This window comes from Hyalella azteca, unplaced genomic scaffold (assembly GCF_000764305.2).
Source record: "Hyalella azteca isolate HAZT.00-mixed unplaced genomic scaffold, Hazt_2.0.2 contig10672, whole genome shotgun sequence".
In the NCBI taxonomy this organism is placed as follows: domain Eukaryota; kingdom Metazoa; phylum Arthropoda; class Malacostraca; order Amphipoda; family Hyalellidae; genus Hyalella; species Hyalella azteca.
Genome location: NW_025940701.1, coordinates 787,100 through 804,612, shown reverse-complemented (window position 1 = coordinate 804,612; position 17,513 = coordinate 787,100). Strand labels below are relative to the sequence as shown.

Below are 17,513 nucleotides of genomic sequence, written 5' to 3'. Positions count from 1 at the left end.
AAAGTCAGAATAAAGCCGCAACACTATAATTAATTCGTTTCCAGTGACTGCTCATAGGATATTAAAAATCACGTCGATACTGAATCTTGGGTCAATTTATTTCCAATTTATCGCTGACCAGTAAAATATCACATTAAAATTAATAATCAATATGCCAAGCGAGCTCGTCGGCTAAAATCTCTTGACTATGTGAAAAATGATGTCAAGGTCATCCTAATGGGTAATCATCAATCACATAGACGTTACAAGAAATACGCATGTCATAGCTGCGAATAACAACAGAATTAACAAGATCGGTTTAAAACCTCGACAAAATTTCAAACTTAAAAACGCAGTTTCGCTATCACGCTATCGGCTGGAGAAAATTAAACGTTGACATGAATAAACTAAACGAAAAAATTTGAAATAAGGTTTAAAATAATGAATACGTTATATTTTTAAAATACACGAATACAAAATATTAACATAAGTATCGTCTTCAAAGTGAGCGTCCTTGCCTTGACACCGGAAGAAAGGTTCAGCGAATTGATATTATTTTGTTTTATGGGCATCAGTCGTGAACGATTGTTTGGACAGATGGTTATAGTTCATGAAGGACTTCTCATAATAAGATGTAAAGAGCCTCATTTAAAGCCGCCAACTACATGACATACTGTATAATGCACTTAGCAGCGATTGCATGGAACTCGCAGAAAACCTCTGTAATTTGTGTGAACCACCCACCGTTCGAGAGGAGCCGTGGTAATCGATGAATTTTTGAGATTAGACACTAGAAAATTACGACTCGATGTCTTTGAATTGATACGATGGCACAAATAAAGTAGTCATGGTAAGATGAGGTTAGAGGTAATAAAATAAAGTCATTAAATGAAATGAACAAATTGAACAATTGTTAAAGATTAAAAAGTTGCGTAAAAAAGATTCCAATTCATCCGCGTTAGAAGGTTCGACAATTTGAGACGTTCGACAGAGGAGGAGAGATGGGTTCTGACGATCACTTCCCTCGAAAAAGTGCTTCGACTGTCATGAGTAAAGCGATAATAGTAAAATGGCACAGTTCGTAGTAAAAAAGGTATTATCAACATCCAAACAATCTCTTTGATTGTTGTACAACAGTCACTACCAATCAACATGGAATGAACGATGTGATTCTTGTACTATGATTTACCGTGGTAATAATAAAAGAGCTGACATATATATAGTCAATTGAATCAAGGGCCCGTAAAATTTTGCACATAATTCAATTTCTGCTATGCATCCATCGAATAATTAAAATCGACTTGATTCACCCTCTCATATAATTCAATTCAGCATTCAATTTTCAACTATGAAAGGATAAAGCGGAAGTCGCTCCTAAAAGCGTCTGACAAATTCGGATACCATGGGAATTACGAAGCGGAAAATGATCATGCAAAAATGAATGATCTAATATCTAGAGCACCATGTATAACACTATGCAACATAACTTCCCGTAACTCTCCGACTCAACAGTTCAAGACATGAATTTCAATATCAATGGAATTATACAGTACGATTTTCGTCGGTACGCTCCCTTTCGCGCAACTTAACTTTCCAAACTCAAAATACTGAACCGAACAACTTGTTTCTTTTATTCTCCTTTGGATCCAGTAATTTGTCAGTAAAACATATTGCCTGCATTTTATTGCATATCATTAATTGCAGTAAGAACGCTTGTACCCTCCAAACTATACCTTTCGCGCATATTGTTTATGTCACATTCATATGAATTTGCAGCTATCCATCCCATCCTTCGAAGGATATTTCTGCATAAATTTTGGACTCTAAAGACATTAACGCGTACTAGGTGTTCTTAGCTACGGTGCTATTCCTTTCTAAATAATATGACTGAAGTGACTAGATGGCGGGGTCGGAGGAGATTGTGGAGTCATCACAATCGATTGTGATGGTGCTGTTAGTGGTGTCGAGGGAGTTGGTGACGGACGAAGGAGAGGGAGGGTAGCTTGGGTTAACGGGATGCTCGGCTTTGAGGGAACACTCCGATCCCCCGCCAGGAACGGTGCTTACCTAGAGAGGGAAAACTTTTGAAACGTTCTGCATAATTAGCGGCATAAGGTGGCCTAGTGGTTTAAGTAAGAGGGAAAACTTGTGAAACATTCTGCATAATTTGCGGCATAAGGTGGCCTAGTGGTTTGAGTAAGAGGGAAAAGTTGTGAAACATTCTGCGTAATTTGCGGCATAAGGTGACCTAGTGGTTTGAGTAAGAGGGAAAACTTGTGAAACATTCTGCATATTTGCGGCATAAGGTGGCCTAGTGGTTTGAGTAAGAGGGAAAACTTATGAAACATTCTGCGTAATTTGCGGCATAAGGTGACCTAGTGGTTTGAGTAAGAGGGGAAACTTGTGAAACATTCTGCATATTTATGGCATAAGGTGGCCTAGTGGTTCGAGTAAGAGGGAAAACTTGTGAAACATTCTGCATAATTTGCGGCATAATTAAGGTGGCCCGGGTGGTTTAATTAAGAGGGAAAACTTGTGAAACTTTCTGCATATTTGTGGCATAAGGTAGTCAGGTGGTTTAAGTAGAGAGTATCATGACTGGAGCCGAGAGCTATGGGTTCTATCCCAGCTAAATGCTACATTTCTGATTAAATCGGCGAGGAGGCCGAGCGGTTCAGCACGGCAAAATTTGAGCAGTGAGTTGAGTGTTCGAGACCGCAACAAGCTATGAATATTAATCGGCGACAGATCTAACGGCCTAATGAACGCTGACCAGGCTGATTAAACTATATTATGCTATCCTAAACTATATTATGTTATACCTACTATACTATATTGATGACTTCCGGGAGCGGGTGCAAGTTATAACTAAAATATCTATGCGAGCTGGAGCATGTTAAGGAAATACAGTAAAAATAAGTGACTAGGTAAAATGATATAGCTACATAGTTCGATCGGGAGCAGAGATATGAACTACTAAAATTAGCTACAAGTGAAAAAGACAGTATCGGGACAAGAGGTACGTTAATGACAAAGACGTAAAATTGATTAAAATGTGGAGACATAGACCACTTGGCAAAATTCATATTTTGATTCGAGACAATATTTGTGCAATGATATTGAGGTGCTGGTTTCAGAAGCCCAGTATACAATATTAGGAAAAAAATTAAACATATTTAAATAAATAATAAATTAATAGCTCACCATGCTCCTACATAGCTGATTATTCATAGACGTCGGGGAGATGGCAGACATGTTGAAGAGAGAGCTGATGCCCGGTATGCCCATCGGCATAGAAGAGCTGCGTGATTTGTCGCTCAGGCCCGGTGCGGTGTCAGGGTCCTCCAACTGCAGCTGCTTCGCGTTCTCCGCGTCTACGGCCAGAATCGAACTCAGCTGACCACAGAAATGAGATTTTTGAGCCCTGCCTAAAATATGGGAGAAAAAGTGAAAGAAATATCGTCTTTGTAAACTTATTTCTTTCACTTAAAAGTGAAAGAAATATAGTCTTTGAAACATTCCTGACGACCTGGGCCTATACTTTCAAAAAAAGTTCAGAGATCGTAAGTTCATCCGCCAATCATTGACGGCCTTTCAAGCCAAATCCATCAATCATAGACAAGAAAATAGAGCGTGAGTACTTACGTTCACTTAGCAAATTTTAAAGTATGGCCCCAGGGAAGTAGTAGCAGGACAAGAGTTGTAGTATTTTTCCTGACGAGTCTTAAATTAAATACGAGTAAATAATAGTCTGCTTAATCGAATATGGTGAAAAATACTTGTATCGTGAAGTTCATTGCGTACTTTTCGTTGGCTCACCGACATCATGAAGTTCAAGCGTGTACTTTTCGTTGACTCGCATATATCATGAAGTTCATTGCGTATTTTTCGTTGACTCACCGACATCATGAAGTTCAAGCGTGTACTTTTCGTTGACTCGCATATATCATGAAGTTCATAGCGTATTTTTCGTTGACTCACCGACATCATGAAGTTCAAGCGTGTACTTTTCGTTGACTCGCATATATCATGAAGTTCATAGCGTATTTTTCGTTGACTCACCGACATCATGAAGTTCAAGCGTGTACTTTTCGTTGACTCGCATATATCATGAAGTTCATTGCGTACTTTTCGTTGCCTCACCTGCATCATGAAGTTCATCGCGTACTTTTCGTTGCCTCGCCTGCATCATGAAGCTAATCGAGTACTTTTCGTTGCCTCACCTGCATAATGAAATTAAAAGCTTGTTTGGATTTCTGCGGCAAGAAGACGGGGTCGTTCTGTTTCTCCATGATATCTTTTAGGAGTTTGGCGCGATGAATGAGAGACATGTGGAGCTTTTTCGACCTGCGAAACATCCAGACGTGAGACATTTAATTTTAATTGATACTGATGTAAGCCAACCGATCGGACTTGTGAAATACAAAATGGAATTTTTAACCGTGTGAACTTGAATCATAATGCTTCTCAAAATACCACAGCAACATGATACGGTATTTTGAATACAACAGTAATCAGCATTTCATCATTGATATTCATTATAAAGCACACGATTCGACGCCTTTGATATATTAATGCTGACTGAATATTGTTTCATAATTGACCGAATCAGAGATAATACAAACTAAGTAAAATACAACATATATAAAAAACTCTACCGCACACTTAAATTATTATACCTTACAGAATTTTTAATAGTGAAATATTCATAGAAACAATTGCTGAGGACATGAAAGTAAGTTAGCTTGCAGCACACATAATACAAACTGACAAGTAAAATATAACATTTATATAAAACTTCACCACATACTTGAATTATAATACCTTACAGAATTCTCCCTAGCGAAATATTAATATAAACAATAGCTGTGGACATGAAAGTAGAAGATATGATAATAATAAATAAATAAATGAAAGTTTGCAGCACCTGAGGGCGCGGGTGATGAAGTTGGCTACCATGACCCAGTAGCCCAGGCTGGTGATGATCCACACGATCACGAATAGCTGGTAGCAAGCGTGCCCCCAGCCAGGCTCCATCCCACGACCTACAATGTTTTAATATTATTAATACCGACTATTAATTTATATTAATATTATTAATATCGACTATTATTTTTAATATTATTAATACCGACTTTTTAATATTAATAATACGACTAATAATAATAGAATTCATGCTAGCGTACTTATTTGTCCAAATTGCAATGCACATTTTTTCGAAGTGTGGGTCACCCTGGAATAAGGGGGGCAGGTAAAAAAAATGCGTATTAGCGCGCAGTGGCGTGCATCGCTATCTAGAAAAAAATATATCTCAGTACTCACTGCAGTGAGTAACAAAGAGCGCATTTTCTCGTCGACGAAAACGTGAAGTCACGGACGGACAGACGGACGGACGGACATGGCGAGCACAATAGGGCATTTTTTCCATAAATGAGAAATGCGCTAAAAAGTGGAAAAAAAACTTATATCTAACAAAAAAGGTCATCGCTATCTAGAAAAAATTTTACTCAATTCTCGCAAAGTACGTATGGAACCATCATCAATATTTGTATAGAAAGGCCTGATAACTTGTGTTACCTTCAGTAGACAACGAATTAACTCACTCTAGCACCAAGTTCAATTACTCAATCCGTACAATCCGGCTTTCGCCCACTCTCCGGTGCAAGTTCGCATGTGTTAATCACTATTGTGTTTGGGATTATTTTCGAGATCAAATCACTATTGTGATCCCACGATAATATTGTGAATATTGCAATAATATTGTATTGAAATATTGTAAAACGCACAAAGTGGGTAAAACCACCCGTAGGTTCTCGAACGATGAGGTCGAACTTTATAGGAAAATTTGCACACGTTACATTTGTCCGAACTTAAACGTATGCATTTGTTTTAACTTCAATGGATGAACATTATTCTGCCAAACAAAAGTAGGGCAACTATTATACTCGGATCTTTTTTTTCTTTCCTGTTCAATGCTTAAGTTATCTATCCGCTCCTTATAAACATTTTGATTGCCTAAGTTTATTTATACGCACCGGATACGATATCGCCGAAGCCGATGGTGGTAAGCGTGATGAAGGCATAGTAGACGCTGTCAAGGTAGTTCCATCCCTCGACGTAGACGAACACAATGGCTGGTAGAAACAGGAACACTACGAAGCCGAGCAGCAAGTACAGAACAGTCGCTGCCACGATGAAGAATCGGGACCTCTGTTTCTGCCCGCTCAACTGAAGCGATAGTTCACATTTCGTTGGTTCATTGCAAATAGATGAAAATAACGTTTATGTTATCATCTGCCCGCTCAACTGAAGCGATAGTTCACATTATGTTGGTCCATAGCAGATAGATGAAAACAACAATCATTACGAATTAAAATTTCATCACAACTTGTCATTGCCACGGTTGACCGCTTCAGGGTTATAGTTCATGTTAGCTGAGAAGTTCAGAGTAGTCAGGTGAAAAACGTGGAAGATATTTACGAAAAGCTGGTGTTGAAATGATCATCATATGTAAATGCATGTGCATTTGAAGATTTATTAATTAAGTTATGCGCATATGCAGATACCAATTCTTGATTCATTACATTCGGATTGTAGTCGGCACAAATGGCCTGGCATGTACTAATGTTGCTGAGTCATTGGGCATATATTCACGATCAAGGAAACCATCGCAATTCGGACGATTTCAAGAAGCTGAGGTGCACTCTTCATATACTTAGTCGTGCCCACCCCTTGTCTTTTCCAGCAAAGATTTCATATGAATCTTTTTACACAATCAAATAAGTAGTTTCAATTATTTAAAAATATTGTATTAATTTTTTACTCTCGATTAATTGGTTAAACAATTCCAGGTACTTACCGCAACTTCCCAGCCTTGGTATTGCATGTGAAAGACATCTTGTTAATGAGGATGGATAATCACCACATAAAACGTTGTTCCATATTGCACAAAAAGAAAGAAGTATAAAAATTGCAAACACTTGCAAAAACATAAGTATTTTGTTGATTTTGTTGCCTAATCGGATGAAATTTTATATTCAACTCAGGAATTAATAGGGTAACATTTCTTCCCACTGTTGCTGTGACTTGTTGAAGGTAAATATTTTAGTTGGAAATAGTATCGGTCACTAAATTATTGCAGGAAAGTGATCCGCATATCAACCCCATTCAAACATCAAATAATTAAGTAAAACAAGTAGCATGACAAAATATTAGTCGACAGAGCATATTCTTCATGATAAGAAATTCCACGCACTTTTGACCTGTAGATAGCGAATATTTTCTCAAAGTAGCATAAAGATATATTAGTGAGAGATAAGATTCTTTATGATAAGAAACTCCACGCACTTTTGACCTGTAGATAGCGAATATTTTCTCTCCGAAGACATCGGATGTGTAGGCGAGAAGTATGCCAGTTAGCGGGATCCCCACCACAGCGTACATCATGCACATCAACTTGCCGGCCGCCCGTGTGGGCGCGATGTGTCCGTAACCTGTACAAAAAAAATTATATAATAAAATGTCCGTTGGAAACCTGGGGCCATACTTTCAAAAATCGCTAAGTGAACGTAAGTACTTACGCTCAATTTTCACGTCCATGATTGGTAGATTTTGCTTAAAAGGCCGTCAATGATTGGTTCATGAACATACGATCTCTTTACTTTGTTTGAAAGTATAGGCCCTGATATTTGAGTTTTCAATTCCTAACGAAAGCCTAATTCGTAGAATAGAGAAAAACAGATGTGACCGTAACATGTACAAAAAAATTATCATAAAATGTCCTTCGGAAACCTGATATTTGAGTTTTCAATTCCTAACGAAAGCCTAATTCGTAGAATAGAGAAAAACAGATGTGACCCTAACTGTGAAAAAAATTATAATAAAATGTCCTATGGAAACCTGATATTTGAGTTTTCAATTCCTATCAAAAGCCTAATCCGCTGAATAGAGAAAAACAGATGTGACCGTAACATGTACAAAAAAATTATAATAAAATGTCCTTCGGAAAACTGATATTTGAGTTTTGAATTCCTATCAAAAGCCTAATCCGCTGAATAGAGAAAAACAGATGTGACCGTAACCTGTACAAAAAAATTAAAATAAAATGTCCTTCGGAAACCTGATATTTGAGTTTTCACTTCCTATCAATAGCCTTATTCGCAGAATAGAGAAAAACAGTCAGAAAATTGTCAGTAAGAAATACTCTCTGATCTTTTATGAAACCTGCATTAAAAAAATGAGTGCACATAGCAGGCACAATCTCAGCTACTTGTTCTGGAAAGAGGGATGAGTTGTTAGCAATAAATTTATGAAAAACGATAACGGTTCAAGTATTGGTGATGTTTTGAAAAATAATATTAGGCTAAAATTAAAAATTATTCAATATCATATCCACGAAGGCAAAATCTAACATAGTTCACGAAACCAGGGTGAATCATTAATTTTAAAATTCAAGATTTATAAGAGATTATGCACTTTTTGTAGCTTACCAGGCCAAGTAATGTGAACCAATAAAAGCTGGACAAACAGTACGCACGTTGCAGATACATTTTACTATAAACAAATAAAAATCATATAAACGTGGTCCAGCAGCCGTCTTACCGAAAAGTGGTCTCCAGCTGAGGATCTTAAAAGACTGGAGGAAAAACACTGAATAATATCGAAATTATTCGATATTATTATTTAGTCATAATTGGGTTTAGTCATTGGGTTTAGTCATAATTGGGTCGACATATTATTTGGTCATAATTGGGTTTAATGACTGGGCCTCCGCCCAGTCGTTTAACCCATTGTCACTCTGGTAAAACATGTACAAAAATACCGGAGTTCTGTACCCTGAACACATTCTTTACGTAGCCAAAAGAGCAGCCGCGTGTCTAACAGACGTAATTTTACAGTCTCCAACCACTTCAAGTCGACAACGACCGCCAGGTGTCCATTGACTGACGAGCCATCCTTTACTTCAGAGCGACTTGCTTTATTGACCGAGAGGAGAGAGCAATGCAGTGTGAAGACCTGGCATGCGTTGGGCCTGCTTCTTTCATTTGATTGAGTTATCCTCAACTTCTTTATTAATTTACGATCATGAGACGAGATTATGTAAGTGAACAACTTGACAGGTTACCTGGACATAACATTGGGACATAGATGACATGTTAGTGGTACATACCTAGATGACATGTTAATGGGATATAGATGACATGTTAGTGAGACATGGATGACATGCTGGTGGGACATAGATGACATGTTAGTGGGACATAGATGGCATGTTAGTGGGACATAGATGACATGTTAGTGGGACATAGATGACATGTTAGTGGGACATAGATGACATTTAAGTGGGACAGATGACATGTTAGTAGGACATAGATGACATTTAAGTGGGACATAGGTATCATGTTAGTGGGACATAGATGACATGTTAGTGGGACATATATGACATGTTAGTGGGACATAGATGACGAGCAACTTCTAGAGACCTGGACATGTATTTTAAGAAACAACAACCTACGAAAAAAACTGACGAGTTTTACACCGAAGTAAAGTTATTGACGCAGCAATACACCAAACATTGCTTGCTCCGAGAAGAAAAAAACAATTCTTGCATGGACACGTGCTCGACGTTCAATAGCTCTTAACAGAACCTGAAGGGTGCCTTCCTGTCGCTGCGTGTGTCTGTCGCTGCCGTGTGTCTATTAGCAGCATGCCGCTTCAGTTGCTTTTTTTTGCCAGCTTACAAAACTGGAATTACTTAGCTAGCGCGATCTCTACTCGAGGCCAACAGATAGAAAAAATAATAACCGTCTAATCGTGTGGCTTCATTCTGTGCTTTGCAAGCCGTACAATGTTAGGAATGCTAATTCAACAAAATTGTTCTGAAATTAAACTTTTTCGTTATAATCCACGTCTGAAAGTGTGTGATTTTCATAGGCACGTATTTATTAGAGAAATCTATTGAAGCGAAGCAATTTTTCCCATCTTTATAGCTTCTGAAATATTGATTTCAATTGATCAAAACAGCTATGGAAAACGGTTAACTTACAAACGCTGATGGAATGTGCAGTGAAGAACAATATTTCAACAAGATACTCGCCAAGCAATGAACACACCAAGCAATGAACACACAAAGCAATGAACACACAAAGCAATGACACTTGATACGCCTGCAGTGACAGTCAAAAGACACAAAATGTTCTTATAGCATCCTCAAGGCTGGCTCGCTGTCCCATGCATGCGGGTGATGAAGCGAGACGAAGCATCACATTGCGAGTGATGAAGTGAGACGAAGCATCACAGTGCGGGTGATGAAGTGAGACGAAGCATCACATTGCGAGTGATGAAGTGAGACGAAGCATCACAGTGCAGGTGATGAAGTGAGACGAAGCATCACAGTGCGAGTGATGAAGTGAGACGAAGCATCATATTGCGGGTGATGAAGTGAGACGAAGCATCACAGTGCGCAGTGTTTAGCATAAATTATGTTGTGAGAAGAGCTCGGTACAAATTGCTTTATTTAAATTCCTTTGTCGACCGAATTAGTGACATCGTCTGCCGACTACTATAGCTGCAGCACTGTCATGCGCTTCATCGTATACGAAATCTTAGTAAATTCCCAAATTACCTAATACTAAAGAATCAGCAAATAAATTATACATTCCTTGCTATGCAAAATTTCGCGTCATCTACATGAATAATTACTTTACTAAACCCACAACCAGCATGCATCCGGTATTGCTCTTCTAGGCTGTTGATGAAACCCAATACAAACAAGGATAGAAGTTCCAAGCCAAAGGAGTAGGATTTACGACATTTGCATTAGTGGTTCCAATCACATGGAGAAGGATTTACGTCATTTGCATTAGAGGTTCAAATCCCGTGTAATAGGATTTACGACATTTGCATTATAAGTTCCAATCCCGTGTAATAGGATTTACGACATTTGCATTATAAGTTCCAATCCCATGGAGTAGGATGTACGACATTTGCATAAGAGGTTCAAATCCTATGAGTAGGATTTACGACATTTGCATAAGAGGTTCAAATCCTATGAGTAGGATTTACGACATTTGTAATAGAGATTCCCATCCCATGAGAAGGATTTACGATATTTGCACTAGAGGTTCCAATCCCATGAGTAGGATTTAAGACATTGTCACTAGAAGTTCCAATCCTATAAGTAGGATGTACGACATTTGCATTAGAGGTTACAATCCCATGGAGTAGGATTTATGACATTTGCATTAGAGATTCCAATCCCATGAGTAGGATTTACGACATTTGCATTAGAGATTCCAATCCCATGAGTAGGATTTACGACATTTGCATTGGAAGTTCCAATCTCGTGTAATAGGATTCACGACATTTGCATTATAGGTTCCAATCCCATGTAATAGGATTTACGACATTTGCATTAGAGGTTCCAATCCCATGGAGTAGGATTTACGACATTTACATTAGAAGTTCCAATCCCATGAAATAGGATTTGCAACATTTGCATTATAGGTTCCAATCCCATGCGTAGGATTTACGACATTTGCATTAGAGATTCCAATCCCATGGAGTAGGATTTACGACATTTGCATTAGAGGTTCCAATCCCATGAGTAGGATTTACGTCATTTGCGTTGTCACTTCTTTCAAATGTCGACGCGGAATAATAATCTGGTCCCACGGCCAATGCTCACTGACTACAGTCCGTGTCAGATTCTCAACATATTATATATTAAGTGCATCGCATCAATTCATGGCGGTGAACGGCGCATTCAAGATGGACTTGCATTGCAGTCGAGTGTTTTAACAGACAATATAACGAACATAGAACGCGCGCTCTGGAGGTCAGGTCTCACCAAAGGAATGAATGCTCGACGTGATCTATAAAGGAATGAATGTTCGTGGTGGTCTATAAAGGAATGAATAGAGTGATTTAGTATGAGGGCTGCCAAACTCATGCTGATTCATGGTCGTCAGAGAAACCTTACATCGGTGGAGGCTTATGAGTGATCCCTACTGAATGATATCATTCAGATGATGGATTCAAAGGTCGATTTTCACGACGTATAAACACGACTATGAACAGATGCAGCGCTACTTTTCTAAACAGGAACAGTCGCGGAGGCATGCACGATCATTTGACACCTAAACGTATAAATATTCTACCCCAGGGATATCAAATAACACTTATTTTGTTCAGATGTCTTGTGTTGACCAAACATTATGGGAAGTTTATTAAGTTAGTGTCTTTGTGCACTGATGGCGAAGAAAATGCTAGCGGTGATAGTGCAGTGATGATCATCATTCTAACCTCGCTCATAAATCGAACAAATTCTTCAGGCGTCACGTGGTGCTTGGAAGACCATCACACACCAATAGAGGTGACTGGTACATCATAAGTCACCAATGGTGGTGGTGCCTGATACATCATCGCACACATCGAGTAGAGATGTGATGACCACTCACCGATGGTGGTGGTGACGGTCATGCTGAAGTAGAGCGCGTCAATGAAGCTCCAGGAATATACCACCTCCTCAGACACGGTCACGTTGCGGACCTTGTCGCACTTCTTCTCCACCTCGGCGGCGTTCTCGAAAATATTGTCTGCTCGTCAACCAAGGCGCCATCGTTAGTTTTTCTTAATTAAGAATCTTAATTTAAAGATCGTCGGTTAAAAGTATTCCAAACATTAAAAACGCACACCTAAAGCGGCATCATAATTTTTTTAAAGTTTAGCTGCTCGTCAACCAAGGCGTCATCGTTAGTTTTTCTTATTTAAGAATCTTAGATAAAAGATCATAGGACAAAAGTATTTCAAACCCTCTACCGCCGTATGTCACTTTCCGGGAACATAAATTTAACTTAAATTATTCGTAAACTATTGAGTGTAGCAACCTGAGGACGTTTGTACGCAACAAAGAACATTTCAAAATTGTACGTGGCGGCAACCATCAGTGCAAGTCATTTTGCGCTCACTAGAACGTATCCTTTTTGGGAAGTAGGCGCGTGACAATATTGCTCCGGTTACTCATGTCAGGCGGTAGAGAGTTAAATACACATACCCAAAGTGGCATCATAAGTTTTTTATGGTTAAGGATCGTTGAATACAATTATTCCAAATGTTAAATATACATAATATTGGGTGGTGATAGGATGTTTAAAATTGTTAAAAGTGAAATAAAGTGACACCGTGAGGAAAAAGTATTTCTAAGCCCTTTGTACTTATTTCAGTTAGTATATGTTCGTTCACGCACTACAGAATAGTTAAAATTTACTTCAATATATGTTTAAATACAGGTCAGACCTTCAGAAATTTACTAACCTTCCTGGAAGGTTAGTTCCTTCCATGTTCATTCACGTACTACAGAATAGTTTGAAATTTACTTCAATATAAGTTTAAAAACAAGTCAGAAATTCAGACCTTCCTTGAAGATTAGTTACTTCTATGTTCATTTACGTACAACAGACTAATTCGAAATTTACTTTAATATGTTTAAATATAAGTCAGAAATGTATGAACCTTCCTGGAAGAGCGTGAGCAGCATGGACCTGTTGAGCTGAGGGCAGAGCAGCTCCAGCCACGCCACCTGATTTGCTGCCTCAGGCGTCAGGGTGTGCGGGTAGCCCTCTGGATGGTGCTCGTGGAAGAGGGATTCTGCTCAACACAAGCACATGCTTCAAGTTTCGTAATAATAATTTTTCTCCCTGCTCGTCACAAGCACATGCTAAAAGTTTCCTAATAATAATTGTTCTCCTAAGAAAACATTTCTGGCCGAATGCCACCTAATGATACTACACTTTATAATGATACCGTACTACCTAATGATAGTACACTTTATAAGTTTCGTCATAATAATTTTTATCCTAAAAAATTTTGGACCGAAAACCACCCAATGATACTACAATTTATAAGTTTCGTTATAATAATTTTTATCCCATGAAAAAATTTCTGACCGAATACCACCTAATGAGTAGGTAGACCTATACCTCACACTTTATAAGTTTCGTCACAATAATTTTTATCCCAAGAAAATATTTCCGGCTGAATACCACCTAATGAAACTACACTGTATAAGTTTCGTCATAATAATTTTATACCAAGAAAATATTTCCGACCGAATACCACCTAATTATACTACACTTTATAATGATACTACCAAATGATACTACACTTTATAAGTTTCGTTACAATAATTGTTCTCCCAAGACAAAATTTCCGACCGAATACCACCTAATGATACTAAACTTCAGTTCCTCTGGGCCATCGAACCTTTCACGCAGCGAAAACATTAATTTTGGTCTCCCCACATTAATCTTTTCTACCGATTGTGCTGTTACAAGTTGATTTGTTTTCACCACTGATTTCATTGAAGCTTAAGCTACTTGTGCCACCGATATCAATTCGGTACCTAATTACTTATATCATTCACTTAAAAATGACCAATTTCTGGACTTACACACAATCAACAGAAAATGAGGAATTATTGACTACTGCTTTTGACGAGTTTTGAAAAAGAACAACACTTATAGCTCGATAAAAAAAAACAACAACGGAGCGCACACACAGTGCGATTTGAAGAACATTTCAAACATCAACATTACTTCTGTTTCCACAGTATGACACGCGCCAGCCAGTGGCAGACACAGAGCTTTGTCTGCTTGCAGCATGGATATGAAATGAACAAAAAAAACTTCAATGTGTGTGATCACTGAAGGCCGCGCAAGAGTTGAAGTAACGTTGTTACATCAACATGTGGCTCGAGACAGTTGCAAGGAATGACTCGCATATTACCGACTACCGACGGCGTAATAGCAGTCGTTGGTAGACTTTTTCCATAATTATCTACCATAACGTTTATGATTACATTAATTTTGAAGAGAATAGCATTATTGTTCGCATTTTTATTAGACCGTTTAAAGGAAATGGCATATTTATAGTAGGAAAGCATCCTGCCAGGAACAATTTTAACTAGTAATCGAATCGAACGATTTTAGACACTCATGGTTCTGATATGGAAAAATACGGAAAATTTCACTATATTGGACGAAAATCCGTAAAGGTATTCATTCGAAATCGTTCATTGAGCCAATCACTTTAAAATAGTAGACTCGCTATCAGTTTGATCCAGCGTCGGGTCATTTAATTTAAACCATGTTAAAAATTTGTCACAAAGATACGGGAATTACAGGCAATAAAGAAGACTATTTTGGGCGAAAGTGAAAATTAAGAGAAAAAAAGGGAAACAAGCGGCATTACCGTAATTGTTATGTAAATGCTTGCCCTGTAAAATTTTGTTCATTATTATTCAGTCTTGCTACTATGATCACTTGAAGCTTTTTGACGCATTAATCATTCCGCGGCTGCATCGGGATATAGTTTTTGCGATCTGTGAAGTCTGATGCACGAGAATTAAAGACATTGGAAATACTGTATAGGGAAATACACCTAACAAGTAATATGCACAATATGCATTTTATTACGTTCCACAAGTAATATTCAGGTTTTGGGTTAGTTGGGACAAATGCTCGTTAGGTTTTATCATGGTGATTGAGTGTAATACAAATACGTTGACTTAATCCGCAGTTTTTCAACTTAAATTTTACCCGTTCAATGATCACAAGGACAAACATTATGGGAGAAAAAATTGAGATATTCATAAAAATCAAAGTATTAAGAACTAAATAATCAATAAAATTAACAGTTAATCTATAATTTGATAGCTAAGAGGTCAAGAGCAGCTTTAGAATACATGAATGTTCAGAAATGAAGCACTGTAAGAAATTCCCTCCAACTACCTATGCGAGCAGCCGCCGACGAGAATGAAGTAAAACTTGAAAAAAAGACAAGAGTTATAAGAGGCTTTATTGATTAAAATCAAAATTTAAATCACTAAAGACTATGAGCCATCGTTTCACGATATAAATATAATTATCGATTGATAGAAATAGTTTAAATCACGCGATGGTCGTCAGCCGTTTATCCACGTCATATTGATGAAGCAAATCTATGTCAGAGCATTTCTTGAACGTCTTGGACTGCAGGTTCGTAAAACTCAGACAGTTGATCTTTAAACCGGTTCCCATAGTTTTTTTCAGCCTTTGAAACCCTAGAATCTACAAATGCACGGGCTTGTGCAGCAGAAGATGTTGCTAGCTTGTTGATGCTCCCCTGTCGATATTATGGAAACATGAATTCCAGTGCAGAACCATTTTTCTAATGGATGAATTTGAAATAAATCCTTTAATTCTAGTGAAAGGAAGACGACTTCGTATAATTTTGTTTTAACGGCGCATCTCCCCGCATTTATATTAAACTTATTGGCACTCCAGTATTAAAAAGCAATGATGAACAATCAATATTACTACACCTTTCGGGTTACCGCATCACACTTCACATTCATACAGGTTAGTCACAAAAAGCAACGAGTGAAAATCAATATTATTACACCTTTCGGGTTGCCGCATCATACTTCACATACATACAGGCAAGACGTTCAGTCACAGCCTCGGTCTAGAAAATTGCGATTTGCGAATCTTACTTTTAATTTCCAGCCACTTAGGTAAGTCGTTGACTTGAATTTCCTTCTGCACGGAAAATTCCAGGTACATGAACGTGAAAGCGCCGAGCACGAGATACACCGTATAAATCAGCAGCACCATTAAAAACTTTTTGCCTGGCTTTTCTGGAAGCCTGGGATCGGCCTCAAGAACCTCTTCTTCCGGAGCTCCTGCCATTCTTAATCCAAATTTAAATCTGTGCAGGATAAAAAATTCTCAGGAACTCTAAAAAAATTGATTGAAACTAGCACATCTCATGAATATTACCTACTGTTGAAAAAAGATGGTAGACGATGAATATCGAAACTACACCTATTAAAAATTCACGCTCTCAGTAGCTTAGCTCCTTTGTGGATAGATATCAAATTGGCAGCATTATCAAAGGATACCCCATGTTAAAGAACTGGAAATACATACTTTTAACTATCAAGTCAAGGTGGAGCTTAGACTGGCGTAGATCCCAATGCCGTTTTAGCGTAAACCACCAGCAGGTCAAACATACTTCAACTGAAAAATAACTATTTTTGGGGCGATATAAGCCTTAATTTCTATCATACGGCACGCAAAAATTATGAAATAAAAATTAAGTGACTATTCAATAATACTCAGAGACGGAGCAGTACAGGTTAATTAATACGACTCTAATATGTCTCTGTTACATTGCTTCTAAGTTTCGCTAAACAATAATGTGACCTAACTGATCTTCGACTAACCGAGTTCCTAAAGTTAGTTCATGAAGATTTAACAGTTGCTACAATCAATTCGAATTATCAGTCCCCATGCACAGCTCTAATGAAAACCGAGTTGAATGCATATGTAAAGACCACACAATTATTTAAATGTGTAATTAAGTGAACGAAGACAGACCGGATGGAATTAACACTTTCTATTTTAGTTTTCCTCGTACCCAAATTTTGGTTTTGCAAATTGCCAATGCATTGGAAATTTTGTTAGCATGGCGATAAAATATTTTGTATTTATTGACAT

The 17,513-nt window shown here is 37.9% G+C and overlaps 1 protein-coding gene across 1 annotated transcript; it reads right to left on the bottom strand.

The window, feature by feature from the left end:
• Nucleotides 1–75: 75 nt before the first annotated feature.
• LOC108671573 (open rectifier potassium channel protein 1) lies at nt 76–16,795 on the bottom strand. The gene is made up of 9 exons (XM_018159136.2): nt 16,508–16,795; nt 13,489–13,623; nt 12,435–12,572; nt 7,327–7,472; nt 6,015–6,207; nt 4,907–5,024; nt 4,203–4,326; nt 3,184–3,375; nt 76–2,046 (listed from the first exon to the last, which is right to left on the bottom strand). The coding sequence occupies exons 1-9, from the start codon at nt 16,701–16,703 to the stop codon at nt 1,876–1,878; spliced, it is 1,413 nt and encodes a 470-aa protein (XP_018014625.1). The 5' UTR covers nt 16,704–16,795; the 3' UTR covers nt 76–1,875.
• Between the last annotated feature and the right edge of the window lie 718 nt (nt 16,796–17,513).